We start from the raw sequence: 17,576 nt of genomic DNA, 5'->3' as shown, positions 1-17,576 counted from the left end.
GAAAGAAAAGCAATTCACAAAATGCCTACATTTAAATGCGACAGTGACAGCAACTATGCATAATTTACTTCAATGTAGTCTAAGAATCTACACGTTGCCCCAGACTGGAGGGGATCTCAGACACCAGTTGGTGCTCTGACTCTCTGCTTTTTAAAGCAGAAATGAAATCTTACCCTGGAGGTCCAATATATAAGAGATAAGAGCCCGCTGCTCTGGTTGCAAGGAGGGGCGTCATGCCTGCTCCTCAAATAGCTTTACGTGCTTTGCAACTGAGTTTGCAACCAGTGATTTGGTCCAACTCTTACAATCTCCACTTAGAAAGTTGATGCTCAGCAAGGTAAAGTGACTCATTTCTGTTCACGTTGGCCAGAAATAAATCTTAATTTCCCTTCTTTCTTTTTCTTTTTTTGAGTTAGTGCTCTTACCACCGTGTCACACTGTTTTATTTCAAAAATGTTTGCAGATATTAAATCAAAGCGTGCTCTTTACTGAATCTTTTCATCTCTAAGGAATTAAACCACCACATATTGTGGAAACTCTTTCCTTGAATTTCTAAAAAAGTGGAACACATAATCATGTATATGTTCACAGCACTGCAAGGGGCAGGGTGCAGACGCTTTTGTTCACGTGATTATTTAACACTTAGGAACAATAAATCCATCCCATTTTACTGCTTAAATGACTGGGATTTCAAAACTATCTGGCTTTTCGGAAAACAGCAGAATGAGCCGGGCGATCCCTCTAGTTCTCGTTGTCAGGGAAATTTATTTGGACTTTCTGAAAGAGCAATTGGGCAGCTTTGAGTCATTTGCCACCTCTAGAAAACGTTTCTCCCTATTTCAGAGACCTCTCGCTTTTCTTTTTTGTATTATTACTGTTTAGAGTTTATCCAATCTAAATACTTGTTTCCTTTCAAAGGGCAGAAATTGTTTCATAAAGAGAGTCATTTTGTCCTGTCTTCCTTCTGATGAACCCCCCTCCTCTCCTCCCAACCCCCACTGGAAGAGTTCGCAATGACAGGCGACATCCTCGTGCTGAGTGATTCGCTGAGAGAGCGGGAGCCAAACCAACTGCTTCTTTGGAGGTCAGTTTTTCAACCATTTATAGAAGAATAGAGGTTCTGAGTGTGGAGTGATGATCATAAGTTCATCTAGGGCAAAGATTCATTCATTCATTCATTCATTCATTCATGGGACAAACACTATGAAGAGCTCACCAGGCCCCCAGGAGCGTGAGGAAGTATAAACTGATTGTGAAGGCCCATTCATGATGGCTGCACCTCAAGGCAGAGCAGAATTGCCCTAACAGCACCAGCTCCAGGTCCCCCCAAGACCATCAGCGAAGGCTGCAGCCAGAACCAGTATTTGAGCTGGACTTTGAGGAGTAGCCTCCATCCTGGAGGTGGAGTTGGGAGGCAGCTGCCCGAGCAGAGGGGATGGCAGCAGAGAAGTGGAAGACATCAGGATGAGGAGTGGGCCAGTCAGAGCCCTTACCCCAGATGTGCTGCAGGTCAGACCTGGAAAGATGGTTGGACTCATGCCAACAACCGCATGCCAGGCTGAGAGTTTCAATCATTAGATGTCACTGAAGGCTGTCAGCAGGGGTGTGACAGCATTATTGTGGCAGCTGCCCATGGGGAGTGACGAGCTGGGGAGGAAGACTCTGAAGCTGGTGAGAACGAAAAGCGATATTCCTGAAATAGCGCAGGGACGATGTAGCGAAGGCCAGAGCCAGGGGCTGGCAGGGAGAAGGGGATGGGATAGCCATGGGAGACGTGTTGAGGGAAGAACAAGAGCTGCAGAAGCATCGGGCAGACATGGCGGTGACGGTGGTGGGGCGTCAAGGGTGATTCTCACATTTTGAAATGACATTGTGCCCTGGACTGAAGGCAGGGACAGAAGACAACGATCTATTTTTGGTGAGAAGGTTATGAGTTTAGTGTGTTGACTCAAAAACTAAATTTTTTCTTGTGCACCACCCTGGGGGCCCAGAAGAGAGTGATGGTTAAAATAGAAGCAATTCCCATAGGGATCGTCTGGAGGAAGGTGATTATCAGGGCTGGGAAGGCCCAAGTGCCTTTGGAAATTAGGTGTGAAGGTAGCACTGGCCTGGCCTTTTTTGGATACCCTTCCTTCTTCTTCTTCCTTAAAAGTAGCTGAAGCTTAAAGGTGAAAATGACTTGAAAATAATAGAAACTGCATTAGCACTACTCCCCTCCCGCTGTCATCCACAATTGGGTGGTGATTGACATTCTTGGGGCTACGATTCTACGTCTCATGCTTGCAAGTCCTTGGGCTCATCTGGAGTTAGCTTCATCAGTTTATCCACACAGAGCAGGATGAGGGTGAGAAACAAGAGACTCCAACCAACGGCGGCCGCGATCCAGCCGTATTCATCCACTCCAGAGTGGCAACACCGGGCCGCTTGCGGGCAGAAGTCGACATCTGGCGGGGAAGGGCGAGCAGAACAACAGAGCCATCACACCAGCCCGCCCGCTCCTCCTCTAATATTCGTAATGACAAGAACAATGACAATACGATAGCTAACGTTTACGAAGCCTTACTCCGTGCCACACACTATGCTAAGTGCTTTACGCAAGTTACCTTATTTATGCCTCACAAAGTGACAGATATGGTTATTATTCTCATTTTATCTGAAGAAACTGAGGCTGTAACTTGCCCAAGGTTATGAGATGGCGGAATTAGAACTCACACCCTTTACAGCAGGACTGTAAATCCACGTTCTTATCCTCTATGTATTATTGCCTCCTACCCTCCTTTTTTAGTGCCCAGAAGTAAACACATTGGGTCATGCAATGAGGGCAGAATAAAGGGAGCTGGACTTACAATAAAGCAAGTCTTTCTATTAATTAGACACTAGTAAAAGCGGTTGCTTTGTGAAGTGCCGGGCTCTTTGCTCCTGGGAGTATTCAAGTAGAGGATGAGAGCTCCTGCACTGGGAGAAGAAATTGGACTAGCTGATTTTTCTGGTCATTGTACTTCTAAACTTCTGCAAGTGTTTGAACTCAGGGCATCTTTGGCTGCTATCCTGGGGATGGGTCATTAAAGCCACCTGTACCAAAGATTGTGAGCCCAGATGGGGCCAAGGCCAAGAGAGCTTTTTAGATGTGCCCTGCAAACAGTTCTGGGGGCCGTGAGCAAACCACATGCGTGCACAGGAAGGCCAGGCAGGCCCTCAGCCCAATGCCAATGAACAGAAGACAAGGAGGATTAAGTTTCCCTCCCAGACCCAGGGCCAGCTCTGGGGTTAGAGCAGTTGGCAGAAGCTTACTGAGGCACTGCTCCAGGGTCCCAGGGTCTGGGTGGTGGGCGGTCAAGGTTGAGTTGTTGTTGCTGCTTGCTTCTGGAAGAAAAGACAGGAGACAGGCTCAGACAGCAGGAAAAGCCATTCCTAGGCACAGAGTTCAAAATCTTTTTTGTAAAGGAGTAGTGAACATTATGAACGTATTATAGAAGTTCCAGTCTAGGTACATTGAGGCTTCATGCAACAAAGCTAACCCCCTCTTATGGACTGAATTGTGCCCCCCAAATTCATTTGTTGAAGTCCTAACCTCCAGTAGTGACTGTATTTGGAGATAAGACCTTTAAAGAAGTAATTGTAAAGTGAAATGGGGTCATATGGGTGGGCTCTAATACAAGATGACTGGTGTTCTTATAAGAAGAAGAAGAGATACACAGATTTCCTCTCTGTGCACACAGAGAGGAAAGACCATGTGAGGACACAGCGAAAGTGTGGCCATATGTAAGCCGAGCAGACAGACCTCAGGAGAAACCAACCCTGCTGACACCTTGAGCCTTCAGAACCGTGAGAAAATAAATTTCTGTTGTTTAAGCCACCCAGTCTGTGATATTTTGTTATGGCAGCCCTAGCCAACGAATACCCTTCCCTTTTCCTATCATCGTCTATTCTCATTCAGAGATGATTTATCTTCATTTCTCATTGTCCTTCAGTTACCAAGGGCCTGCTCTCTATAACTTTCCAAACACTCTATTTTAGCTGCTTTCTATGCATTTCTATAAAATGGTTTTTCTAGTATATATTAACACAATTACCTAAAAATCTAGAATGTCTTTTCATAACTATCTTCAATTCCCTTCAAAAACTTGAACAAACATTGAAATCTGACTTTAATTCTTTATTTCTGATGATGATGATAGTATTACTCAGGCAGATGGTTACCAAAAAAATTAAACACCATACAGGCAAGTCTAAAGGTTGCTAGAATACACAGTGCTTAGAATTGTTCCTTGATTAATAAGCAAGGAGCACGATGATACAAAGAACTTCAGCAGGAATTCTTAAAGTTCTTTTGAGTTTGGGAGGTGAAGTGGGGTTACTGAGATGAACACAAGGATCCCCAAGGCAGAAGCCATTGCCCATGCTCCCTCTCATACCTGAGAATAAGAAGATAGATGATCTAGGTCCACTCTCTCTGATATGGCAGCCACCTGTGGCTACTTAAATTTATTAAAATTAAATTAAATAAAAAATTCAGCTTCTTGGTCATATTAGCCACATTAAAGCGGTCACTCACCACGTGTGGCTAGTGGCTACCATGTTGGAAGCACAGCACAGATATGGAACATTTCCGTCATCAAATAAAACTTCTGTTAGACAGTGCTAGTCTAGGTAGATCAAGACCAAGAGACCAATTTTGAAAAATCTTTCTGGAAATTATATTGCTGTTCAATCTGCTTCTTTGGGAATGCAGCAACAACAACAAGAAAGGTTTGGAAACTCTCGAGGCCCTGCTGACTCTAGGGCGGCTTGTCCTTCAAAGGAGCTTGTTGTCACAATGCAGAATGAGTTAGGAAGAAACTTCTTGTGTAGCCAAAGCCGTGAAATTGCTGCTCAGACTAATTTTATGCCACCCACCCCCAAGCCACTCCAATTCTGGCCTAAAGTAATTACCTTGATGCAATCTGATTGTTACTGTAAATTATTTACAACTAAATGGCTCAGAGCTTGGTCTTAATTTGTTTTGGAGAAATTGATTCCTCAACATTTTAACTTACTTTAGAACCCAAATAACTTCCTTGGCCGTGACTTTCATCTCCTTTCTACCCTAGAATGGAAGTGGCCTCTGTCTAGAGCAAGTGAGTGGAAAAAATCCAGTTAATTAGATGCTAGGATTAGGTGAAACCATATGGAACTGCCATGTCTATAGGTCTAAAATTGTTTGATCTTAGCAGTTTTATATGGTTCAAACTGAATAGCCTAGTTATAAATTCCTACGAATTTGTACATCACCCTGCTCCCTCAGAAACAGAGCCAGCCAGAGACAGGTCCCACTTGGGGTCACTTCCAAAGTAAAGGCCGCTGGAAGACCCAACAATTCAGTGCAGTTAAATTTGTGTACGTTTTTTGAGGCTCTATCATAAGCGAGGCACTGTGAGGATAAGCAGAAAGAAATAAAACACTCTTGTTTGGGAAGGGATGATATTGGAAAATAAAACAAACCCGCTAACATTCACTGAGTGTTTACCATGTGCTAGTTTATTAAAAGTTGTTTACATGCAGTAATCTCATTTCATCTTTACGACAACCCTACATATAAGCGCTATGATTATCCCCACAATATAAAGGAGGAAACTGGGGCACAGAGAGGGTAAGTAATTTGCTCAAGGTCATACAGCTAGTAAGTTATGGAAGCTGGAGCTGAGTTGAGGCTCAGCGGCTTGAGAGCCCACACTCTGGATTTCCAAGGGAGAGATGGAGGATGAGAGAGACATAAAGACTGGAGGGGAAACGGCAACGATTGGTGCTGAGAGAGGGAGGATCTGTCAGGGAGCAGGGCAGACAGTGTTCTCAGGGGAGCTGAGGGGCAAGATCAAAGCCAGAGGCAAAAGTCAGGAGCATGAGAGGTGCAGAGCCCAGCCTGGCAGAGCAAGACGGGATGCAACTCAAGCCCTCCAGCCTCTAGGAGAAAATGGGGCGATAACCCAACATCTCCTGTGTCCAGGGGAGGCGGGGGACGGTAGACAGTGTAGGGCAGCTTTCATGCATGAAGGTTTTGTGAAGGTTGCAAAGGAAGCTCTGGGCAAGGGAGGGACAGAGGACCTTAGGTAAGGGGAGGGAGTGCAAAGGGAGGACTGTAAACCATGACAGCAAGGGGCGCTGAGAAGGAGCTGTTGAGAAACAGTACCCAAAAGATGTCCTTTTAGGCCAATTTAGTTCCCTGATGGGAGACACCCTGTACATTGTTTTTTCCTCTTTCTTTGTGACAGAGGCCAACAGAGGTGACTGTTCCTGTCCTAGCTGAGGAGTCAAGTATTTGATCTTGGTCTTAAGCAAATTTAAGACACCCCCACTCCACCCCACCACCTCCTGCCTAATCTTTCAGATGAGAAAGTACTGTTTCCTCTTTCTTTTATGCAGGACCAACCCTAGCCAGGGAATCCTCCTCCTTCCTCCTTCTTTCCCTCCCTCCCTCCCTCCCCCTTCCCAGTTTGGCCGAGAATAGAGCTCACAGTTCTACCTGCTAAGCAAGCCGAGTGGAAGGTGGCAAAGACCAGGCTGAGGACCAGGGCTGCCCGGGGCGCAGAGGTGAGGTGCTTCATGCTGGAGAGGGAGGCTGTCTGCACCATCCCTGCAGAGATGTGCTGAGTGCCCTGTGCCATGTGTCCTGTGTGTGCCGGGTCCTGCAGGAGCTTGGAAACAACTCTCTCACAGGTGAATTTCTGCTCTGTGTTTGGGGGAAAAGAGGGGGTGGAGCAAAGGAAGCTTTGGCTGTCACACCTTGCTCTTGCCTCTGTAGAAGTGAAGCTGAACTATGTTGGCTGGAGGGAGGAAGGGAGGGGCGATGTACGCAATTCTTCCTTGAGCTCACGTTTTGTTCCTACTGAGAAAAAAGAGGACAGGAAAGGACATTTGTGCTCTGCTGGTTCCTTGAGATGAGTTTGCTGCCTCTTCCATCTGCAGGTGTAGCACTGGCTTCCCTGTTCCATTTAGTCCAGTATTTCCTTAGCACCTGCTGTGTGCACTGCACTCTGCTCAAATCTGGGAATACCTGCCCTCAAAGTACTTTAATTACAAATACGCGTCATTAAAATGCAGAGCAGAGTTTCAGGAAGGACTCGGGAAGGATAAAGTACTTTGATTCTCAGCAGTGAGAGGCCACATCTGCTATTGGGCTGCTTCTTGGAGAAGATGGCATTTGAGTTAGGCCTGGAAGGATGGGTAGAATTTTGACAGGCAAACAGGGGAAGAGGCCATTGTAGGCAGAAGGGACAGGCAAGAAAAGGCCCAGAGGTAAGAGGTGCTCAGAAGTCCACTGTGACTGCAGCACAGATAAGTGCAGGTACCCTGAGGAGGGTGAGGTGGGGAGGTGGATGGAGGGCCATGAGGTTGAGTGTCTGGTGTGCCAGGCTGGGGAGATTAAACAATCAGGAAGCAAAAGGGAGGCTTTGTGAAGATTTCGAACTGAGTAGTAACTTGATTGGAGCTCTGCCTTCAGTCTAACCCACTTATTGAATAGCCCTCACATATACGAGAGGCATTATCCTAGGCATTTGAGACTCAAAGATGGCTAAGACATGACCCCTACTCTTGATCCCTACTCGCAGTCCAGCAGTGAGACCAAGCAGTGAAGAAAGAATTGTGATGTAATATGGTAAGACTCAAATATGTGTGTCTTCCACAGTGATGGGGGTATAAACGAGGACGTGGTTGAATCTGCCTGAGAGGTACAGGTGGAGGATTTACAGAGGAAGGGACATTTGGGCTGGGTATTGAAGTTTGCATATGCAGATGGGAGTTGATGAGCCTTTTAAGTAAAAGGAATAGCACACACAAAGGCAAGAGCATTGTCTGTGCACGCAGGCTGCCACGTATGGATATGTGCATTGTGTTCTTGCATAAGTATGGGCCTAGTCAAGAGAGCGAGGGATGGAGTCCAGCTCATTCGAAGCTATGTGGAAGGACATGAAGCCCTGTGTAAGCCCAGAGCAAAGATATCTTTTTGCAATACAACAGCCCCGAAGAGGCACTTTTTTCTAATTTGCCCAAAGGTACAAGTTAGTGGTGGCTCTACATTCTCGGATTTGGGGATTGGGAGCAGAAGTGCTTTAGGAAGGCTAATCTTCAGGCAGTGTACAAAAGTCCAGTTTAGGCCTACCACTTGGCCGAGCATTCAACAAACCCCAAGTAGCTACTGTGTGCTGGGCCCTTGGGACGGGAGGGGTGTCCGAGGTCGGTAAGGCAGCACAGTCCCTATCCTCAAGGAGCTCAGGGTCCAGTGAGGAAGATGGACAAATAAATAATAACAACACAATGAAATAAGTGTGGTAAGAAGTTTCTGCAAAGAATGGGAAAATCATGGAAGGCAGTTGGGGACTAGGGGACCCGGAAAACACTTCACATGGAGATGGAGACGGCATTTTGACCTGAAACTTGAAAGATGTGTAGTTCACTAGGCTCGGGAAAAGGGAATGGTATGTGCAATGCCTCCAAGGCATGAACGTGTGCCCCCTGTTTGGGGAGTAATTCCTGTCCAGGGAGCATGGGGTGGGATCCAGGCGTGTCTGGTTAGACTAAGAACAGATAGTAAATGGTACTGAATGCCAGACAAAGAAACTTGCCTCTATTTTACAATTGGGGCACCCTATAAGGAACTTGTAGATGTGGACAACTTTGTATTTCAGAAACATGGAGGATTGATCTACGGAGGGCAGGCCTGGGTTCAGAGAGATCATCTAAGAAGCTATTGCAAAAATCCCAGCCAGAGATCAAAAGGGCCCTGAAATAAGAACTTAGACTGAGGAGAGAAAAGAGGGGAACAGAATCAAGAAGCATTTAGGAGGCCGAATTAACAGAAGGGAATCCAGGAAAAGGATGCAGGATGAAGGCAAGGTTTCTAGCTGGGGCGAGTGGGTAGCCACGAGGCCAGCCTCAGGTGGAATTCCAACCCAGCCTCTTACTGGCTGAGTGACCCTGGGAAAGTTATTTTATACATCAGAACCTCAGGTTCTTTATGGGAAAAGCAATAGGACAGTAGCACCTATCTCAGGAGTTGCTATGATGACTTAATTAAATAATCCACGTGAAGTGCTTTGCACAGTGCTGGCCGATGGTAAGTACTCAATAAATGTCAACTACCATTTCAATAGAAGGGTCATTATAAATAGAAAATGTGGGAAAAAGGCAGTTTTAGGGAAAAATAATACTATTTATGTGTTGCTTTATTTATATCCTGTCTTGGTCCAAAAAGAGTTTAAGGAAACTTACATACAACAAATTAAGCTAGATAAAATAAATTTAAAATAAATGAGAAGAAATGACGCAAAGAGAAAGTTAATGCAGGAAATATAAGATGGGTCCCTGAGTGGGTTTACAGTACAAAATGGCACACATGTTTTCTAAGCTTTCTGGCGGCCAGTGTGAAGGGGGCAGCATGATTCATGGGCTCACAAGACGAAAACAGGAGAAGCACAACTGCTCTTGGTACCAAAACCAGAGAGGAATTTTCCCCTGGGTCCACACAGAGATGACATTACTTAATAGGACAAACACTATTCTTGACATTTTCCTCACAGTAAACCCCTCAGTCAGCTTCCTAGACTAGGATTGATTTATCCAGTGGGTACTAGAGAGAATAGCTGTGTGTGGAGTTTACGAGATTTTCGAGTGTCTCAAAAGTGTTTGAGACCTGAAAAAAATGTTCTCAGATCCAAAATATGAACAACAACAACAAACCTGTGCAATCAAAAGAAATAATTGTTTCAAAAGCAAAGTTATACAACTCATGTCAAACATTTAAACAGAAACAATTTAATGTTGTTGGGTGCATTTTAATATGTTTGATGTGAGCAGAGTGTCCCTCCAAAATGATGAGAACCTGGGACGGACCTGCCTCGGGTTGTGCTGGTGGTTTGAATAGCATCCACTGGTCTAAGCTGACAGCATCATATCAAATCATCTTAGTGAAAGCAATTCTGGGAAGCAGTGGATGGAGAGGGGAAAGGTAATGATCTGTCCCCTCTCTCCTTCTTTTTAACATTGTTATTTGATTTGGGACTGTTTTAGATTAGGTATTTTCGAGTAAATTAAAAGTTAAACATTCTCTTAGCAACAGATGAAAGAATTTTATTTTCCTAAAACGAGATGGACTTGACTGGTTTCTGATGACTCATATTCCCAAAGGAAGGGCTGCATGGCAACTATTTTACAAATTTCACCATTATTAGGGTGTTTTTTTTTTTAAACAGGTCTGTAACTAATAACTCCATGCAGCTGGTGACCTCACCCAATAACTCGCTCATACATTTTACATCACGTTTGCTTTGAAAGGTATACGAGGAAGTTGCCTTGCTCAAATCTAGACATTCTGCAGGAACTTTCTCGAGTTTATTCATTTTTTTTAATGCTTGAGATAGGTAGTTGGTTACACACACTTTTTAATGTCCAGGCTAAAACGTCTATGGCCAGGCTCCATGGTGGTGGTTGGGGTGGGGTTGGCCAAGAGGATGCGGTTCCAGGGCCCTCACTGCCTCCAATTTTGTCAATTTGCCCTGAGACGATTCCACTGAAGAAGAAAAGGAAGGGGCAGGGTGTTTCTTGTGCTAAAAGATTGAAAACCAGCATTCTGTGGCCTGGAATGGCCTCCGCCTATGGGAAGGATATTTTATGTAGACGAAGCTTCCCTTGTGATTCTGATAGGACCGTCTACCGCCTCTCTATCTCTGGGAGGAGAATTCTGGCCTTGACTTTGGGGCATTCGTTTCCAGTCAGTCCCCTCTGAGGAGAATCATGGCCCTCACCATGGCTGTGCCTGCTCTTCCCTGACTTCTGGCAGAGACGGGAGCCACAGCTGTCCCTGCACGTGGCTTTATCGGGATCTGTTTTCAAAAAATAACGTCAGTCTCTAGTTAGACGTTCACCTGAGCAGCATTTAGTTTGTGGAGGAGCTTAACCTCACTCACTGCCACTCAGTTTTGGGTCTATAATTTGGAGAGCATGAGGAGTACTCTTTTAAGAAAAATGGAGAACTACACAGAGAGTAACTTTGAGATGATATCATAGAGTTGATAAAAGACACGTGAACCAGGCCTGGAGCCCACTATTTGGAATCATTTCTGAACGGTTCCCACGGTGATTCATTCAGCTTGCTCTTAATCCACAATTGCACTAGGGGGTGATGGGACCATGGCCCAGATGGGGAGGGCGGTTAGTAAAAAGAAGGAGACTCCCTCTTGGCTAAGGCCATCTTCCTTCCCATATTCTCAGATTGCACTGTGATCTGTGAACACACTTTGATGATTTCTTTCTTTTTTTTTTTTTTGTAAGGAAGATCAGCCCTGAGCTAACATCCGTACCAATCCTCCTCTTTTTGCTGAGGAAGACCGGCCCTGAGCTAATATCTATTGCCAATCCTCCTCCTTTTTTTCCGTTTTTCTCCCCAAAGCCCCAGTACATAGTTGTATGTCATAGTTGCATATCCTTCTAGTTGCTGTATGTGGGACGCCACCTTAGCATGGCCGGACAAGCGGTGTGCCGGTGCGCGCCTGGGATCCGAACCTGGGCCGCCAGTAGTGGAGTGCGAACACTTAACCGCTAAGCCACGGGGCTGGCCCCAGATGATATCTATTTTTTGATATTCATTAAGAACCATCATATGGCCAATTTTTGTAAATGTTTGGCAGTACTTGAAAAGAATGTGTCATGGAATTGAAGGGTTCAGTGTTCTACATAAGTTCATTAGATCAAGAGTGCTGATTGTGTTGTTCAGATCTTCTACATTTTTCCTGTTTTTAATTTTTTTAATTTGGTATGCTTACTCTATTGAATACTGAGACAAATGATTGTGGATTTCTTTCTATTCCTTGTAGTTTTGTCTATTTTTGCATTAAATATTTGAGGTTGTAATTAGGCCTCATACAAACACAGAGTTGTGACACCTTCCTGGCAAACTGAATCTTCTTTAAAAAATCATTTTGTAATATCCCTCTTTATCTCTAGTAACGCTTTTTTGCCATAAAGTTTACTTTGTGTAATATTACTATAGCTACACCATCTTTCTTTTGCTTAGTTTTGCATGCTGTATCTTTTTCTATTATTTCTTTCAACTTTCCTAAATCCTTATTATGTTTTAGATGTATATCTTATAAAAACACAGTGTAGGATTAAAAAAACCCCAGTCTGACAATCTTTGTCTTTAATTTGGCCACTGAATCTATTTACATGGAATGTATTTCCTGATGGGTGTAGGTCTGAATCTCCATCTTACGAAGCGCTCTCTGGTTTTCCTCTCTGTTTTATGTTCTTTTTTCTCACTACTTTTGGCTAAGTTTTTTATTATTCCATTTTTTAGAGATTACAGTATGCATTTTTGTCTTACCAAAGTCTAATATTAATTGATATTTTTACCGTCTTCACAGATAATGCGAAGACTTTGGAACTTTAACTCTACTTTTCCACGCTTGATTTTTATACCATTATAGTTATGTATTTTAACTACATACATATTTTTTAACTCAATAAGTCATTATTACTATTTTATATAGTGAATGTTTATTTAAATTTGTCCATATAGTCACCAATTTTTTGCCCTTGATTCTTTTCTGCATGTCTGGTCTTCCATCTGTGATCATTTTCCTTCTTTTTGAAGAATATCTTTCAGTATTCCCTCACTGGAGTGAGTAATGCTCTCGTTTTTGTTTGTCTGGATACATTTTTATTCTTTCTTCATTCTGGAAAGATATTTTCATTGAGTGTAGAATTCTAGGTTGACAGATATTTTCTTTCAGTGCACTTTCGACTTCCATTGTTTCTTTTGAGAGCTGTCTATCTAATTGCTGCTCCTTTGTAGGCAATTTGTCTCTTTTTTCTTTGGTTGTTTCTAATAGTTTTGCTTTGTCTTTGGTTTTCAGAAGTTTTATTCTGATGTGCTCAGGTATGGATTTCTTTTTATTTATCTTTAGCGGGGTTTGTAAGCAAGTGAATATGGAGTTTGATATCTTTCATCAGTTTTAAAAAGTTCCCAGCCATCAATTATTGCTTCTATCCCATTTTTTTCTCTCTGTCTGGTACTTGAATTACATGCAGGTTAGACTTTCCCACTGTATCCTCTAATTCTCTCCCGTCTTCTTTATTCTCCATCCTTTTGTTTTCAGGTGCTTTATTCTGGATATTTTCTTCTGCCCACTCTCTTATTAAATCTCTTGTCATCTGTGCCTAATCCACTTTTATAATGTTAAAAAATTGATTAAAGAAGACAACTGAGGTGATACAAACAAAATTTAACACTTCATGAAGTGGACAGTCTCCTTTCAGAGAACTGCAAAAGGGGGTGGAAGGCAAGAAACTTTTATAGCATAAAGAATAAGGAACAGGGAAGAGACAAATAGAAAATACCTGATTGGCTGGGGCCACCTAGTCAACCTTGTTTGGGGTGAGAAGGCCCAGAGTTGGCTTGGTGTTTGGGGATTGGCTGATTGAATATACTGTGTTTCTGGTGAAGTGGAGCATTCACAGGAACACAAAAGTTATCTAAGTTTCAGCTGGCTGATGTGGCATCTTGAGCAGGACTGTCTCCATCTTGGGCCTAGAAATTTATTTCAACAATAATTACCTGCTGGGTTCTTAATTTCAGTTATTTACTTTTAGTTCCAGAATTTCTATTTGTTTTTTTATTATAGATTTTTGTTATTCAGTCTTGTTTTTCATCTTCATAAACAGAGTGAACATAATTATTTAAAATCTGTGTCTGAGGGCTGGCCAGGTGGTGTAGTGTTTGGGTGCGCATGCTCCACTGTGGAGGCCCTGGGTTCGGATCCCAGGCTCACACCGCCGTGCCGCTTGTCAAGCTGTGCTGTGGCGGCATCCCATATAAAGTGGAGGAAGATGGGCACAGATGTTATCCCAGGGCCAGTCTTCCTCAGCAAAAAGAGGAAGATTGGCGATAGGTGTTAGCTCAGGGCTGATCTTCCTCACACACACACACACAAAAATCTGTGTCTGATAACTTCAATATTTGCCCACCCCCATTGGTCTGTTTCTGTTGTTTATTATTCCTGCTGATTTTCATTCACGTTGTTGTGTTTCCTTGTGTATCTGGTTATTTTTTATTGTGTGCAAAATTGTAATTACAGACAATTGTTCGCAGCAAACTTGAGACCTGGGATGACATTCTCTTCCTCTAGCTATTATTAGTTTTGGGGGTTGCTTTAATCAGGCGCTTGGGGGTAACAACAATCTGCCACCACATCAGTCCGGTCTCAGCAACGGAAATGGTTTATAGCTAAGTTGTAGACTTTGTAAGGGTCGGTTTACTTTGGTCACTTTTCCTTCTCTGGTGCAGCTCTTTAGAAGTATTTTTCCCCAAGGGAATAACCAGAGATGAGCATAAAGATGTATACGCAAGTTTCTCCATCTCAACGTTATAACATTTGTAAAAATGAAAGTTTAGAAGCAGCTTATAGTGGAGTGAAAGGTAGCTATTAAAATGATGCTTGATTATAACATTTGATTATTTGGGAAAACACTTGCTATACAATACAAAGAAAAAAAGCAGGATATAAAACTGTATACTCAGTATGATTCTCATTTTGTAATACACATACATGTACAAAGAAAAAAGTTTGGAAAGTATCCTATCCAGATGTCAGCAGTGGTCATATCTAGAATGTACAATTTGGGATAATTTAATTTTCTTCTTGACATTTTTTGTGTGTGTGTGTGTGAGGAAGACCAGCCCTGAGCTAACATCTGTCGCCAGTCCTCCTTTTTGCTGAGGAAGACTGGCTCTGGGCTAACATCTGTGCCCATTGTCCTCCACTTTATATGGGACGTCGTCCCATATAAAGTGGCTTGACAAGTGGTGCGTCGGTGCGCGCCTGGGATCCAAACCTGCGAACCCTGGGCCGCTGAAGTGGAGTGCACACACTTAACCGCTACGCCACCGGGCTGGCCCCCTCTTCTTTACACTTTTTTATGTCTCTCAAATTCTCTACAATGAGTGTGTATTACTCTTACAATCAGGAAACAAAATTAAGTTAATACATTTTTAAAAGGAGTAGTTCACAGAAAAGGAATACAGTCACCATGAAGCAGATCAACTACCTTTTACGGTACCTGTCTGATTGTCTGTGAAAAATTTTCAGTGTCAGAGAATCTTCTTTTCCATTAAAAAAAATCTTAAGTTTCAAGTTGCATATGGTGCAGAGAAATGCTTATTGACAGCCTCTGCTCTTGGGGTGCTCAAGATATACAAAGAAGGTACAGATACCCCAGAATTTTCAAGAAATAAAGACAACTAGAAATAAGACAGAAAAAATTTAGAATTTCAGTGTTGGAAAAGGACCCAGAGGCCACCTGGCCCAATCTTTAACTTGGTAAGAATGTTCTCCTACAGGGAAGGTCGTATGTTATAGAGTTTGGTATAGCTGCATTTGACCTCTCCTGCCTCTCAAGGTTGTTGGTTGGACTTCTGCTAAAATGCCTCGAGTGACAGGTTTCTCACTAATTTTTAAGGCAGCCAGTTCCACTGGGGATGGCTCTAACTACTAGAAAAGTTAGTGAGTTACCAGCATCAAACAGGTTAGGGCATTTTAAGGTGAAGTTAATGAACAGTTGGTTCTGCCCAGCTCCGTGACTGTGATGGGCAATTTCTGGCTCCCTTCGATTCCCGGTCTTACCATTTGTGCAAAATATTTCTGTTGGCACAACAATGCTTGTGGTCAGACTCATTTTGTGTTTAATAAACAGACATGTGTGTTCTCAATGAGTAATTTTAAGCTAAGGTTTTTGGGAAATAAGCTGCATGTTTGTGATAAACACTCAGGCAATTTTTCTTTTCCAGTTTTGTCCACATGAAACTGAAAAGAATCAGAGAGTCGAGACAGAGATTACTGGCCCCTCTCCCAACATCCAACTTCTCTCCTACTGTGTCATTCCAGCCTCTTCTGTAACTTTCCTTCACTCCCTCTCTCTTTTTCCTTCATGTCTCTTGTCCAGGCTGCCCATAGCCCCTTGGGGGTCAACACAACCAACCATGAGTCAGGAGTCCTGGATTCCACTTTTCATGTTGTGACTTCCTGTGTGACCTTGGGGGAAGTCACATAACCTTGGTGATGATGCTTCCCAAGAGATATGGTGAGAGTTCTCTGGAAGGGGGACACAAGGGAAAAATCCAGAGAAATGCTGCCTTGAAGCCTTTGTGGGAAGACCTTTGTCAAGGGTACTCAGGACTCCCCAGAGGGGATAAATTACCCCCAGAATGGGTTTTGCTACATATGGCGCCTACACAAAGAAGTGTTAAGTCCTATGAGAAACAAACTAAAACACTGCAGTGATGAAGCGAAGTGACCCTGAGAGACAGGAGCCCTGTGTTCTGCTTCCCCCTCTGCCACTAATTAGCCGGATGACCTTAGACAAATCCCTTTGCCTCCCTGAGGTTGTTTCCTCACCTCTAAAGTAAGGGGATTGGATTAAATGATCTCTAAATTTTCTTCTAGTGGTACAATTCTATGACTCTGTGCTTACCACAGTATATTAAATGAAGAAAGAAGAAAAACAAGATAGTTGTCTTTTTTTTTAGTAGGTAGAGGTAGAAATCATGCTGAAAAGAAACCCCTTAATTTAGTTTAGAATAAATATTATTACAGAAAAGGCAAATAACTGGAGAAATGCTCCCAAGTGAAAAACATAGAGATGTGATAAGTAAAATCCATCCATGACAAACTTTGAGGCATTCTGTTCTCTTCATGATGAAATTTTATTTTCCTAAATCTCACTTCCAGTCAGTCTGTGACTTGGCAAGTGAAGACAGGAATGAAAGGGATGTAAAGCAGCTCTGCTCTGGAGAGAAGAGAAACAGAGAGACAAGGCCAAGATATGTTAAGGTGGAGAAAAGGGAAGCTGGAGGCCTCCATGATGGAGGATCATCTCCTGAGGAATGAGGGGGCTGTGTGCTCAGGGGGGAGGTGGGATGAGACGGAGGGTAGAGGAGAATGTAATGGTCAGTGAGGGCCACTGGGAGGGCTCTTTCTCTCAGGACATGGTCTAGAGGACAGAAAGCTGTAGAACGAGAGTGCTGGCCAAACTGATGTTGGATGGCTCCAATGCACACTGAGACCCATCACTGGAGGTCTGTGGCCAGGAGGGAGTGGGGCTATACGTGGCAGGGCTATGCGTGATCCTGGTTCCTACACAGATATGACCTCAGTGTGCTCATAACTTGAGCTCCTGGACATTACTGTCAATGAATTGCATCTAATTGTCTGTGTGTGTGAAGTTGAATGCCATTTCCTCTCTTTTTAGCAACCTCAAATCATTCTCTTTCTGTCTCTTGCACTTTCTCTGTTAGTGCATATTGTGAAGGATTGTGAATAGTGGGCTGAGTGCTCGGCCAATGGTGGAGAAGTGCTAGGCAAGTGGATGGTAAAATCAATTATTTGAATGAAAGTGATCTGGCTGAAATTTAGTTCAGAAAAATTAGACACTGTTGTTAGAAAATCAGGTTGTTACTTTTTTAGCTAGATTATTATTTTTGGATTAAACACCTGACAGGCATTTTAGCTTGCTCTCCACTTATCACTTTTCATTTTTTTAAATTATGA

At 43.3% G+C, this 17,576-nt stretch overlaps 2 protein-coding genes across 2 annotated transcripts in view; one reads left to right on the top strand and one right to left on the bottom strand.

Annotated features, from left to right (window-relative positions):
* Positions 1-1,012: 1,012 nt before the first annotated feature.
* Positions 1,013-6,664, bottom strand: TMEM213 (transmembrane protein 213). Its single transcript, XM_058531054.1, has 3 exons — positions 6,500-6,664; positions 3,292-3,363; positions 1,013-2,444 (listed from the first exon to the last, which is right to left on the bottom strand). Exons 1-3 carry the CDS (start codon positions 6,639-6,641, stop codon positions 2,275-2,277), a joined length of 384 nt encoding a protein of 127 aa, XP_058387037.1. The 5' UTR covers positions 6,642-6,664; the 3' UTR covers positions 1,013-2,274.
* The window catches only part of ATP6V0A4 (ATPase H+ transporting V0 subunit a4), a 72,719-nt gene continuing 61,757 nt past the window's right edge, over positions 6,615-17,576 (top strand). Inside the window, exon 1 of the mRNA XM_058531011.1 lies at positions 6,615-6,693. The gene's annotated coding sequence lies outside the window, so the exon portion shown is untranslated. The remainder of the gene's footprint in view (positions 6,694-17,576) is intronic.

The sequence above is a fragment of the Diceros bicornis genome, chromosome 3 (genome assembly GCF_020826845.1).
Source record: "Diceros bicornis minor isolate mBicDic1 chromosome 3, mDicBic1.mat.cur, whole genome shotgun sequence".
Lineage (NCBI taxonomy): Eukaryota > Metazoa > Chordata > Mammalia > Perissodactyla > Rhinocerotidae > Diceros > Diceros bicornis.
This window is presented reverse-complemented; position numbering and strand designations above follow the sequence as displayed.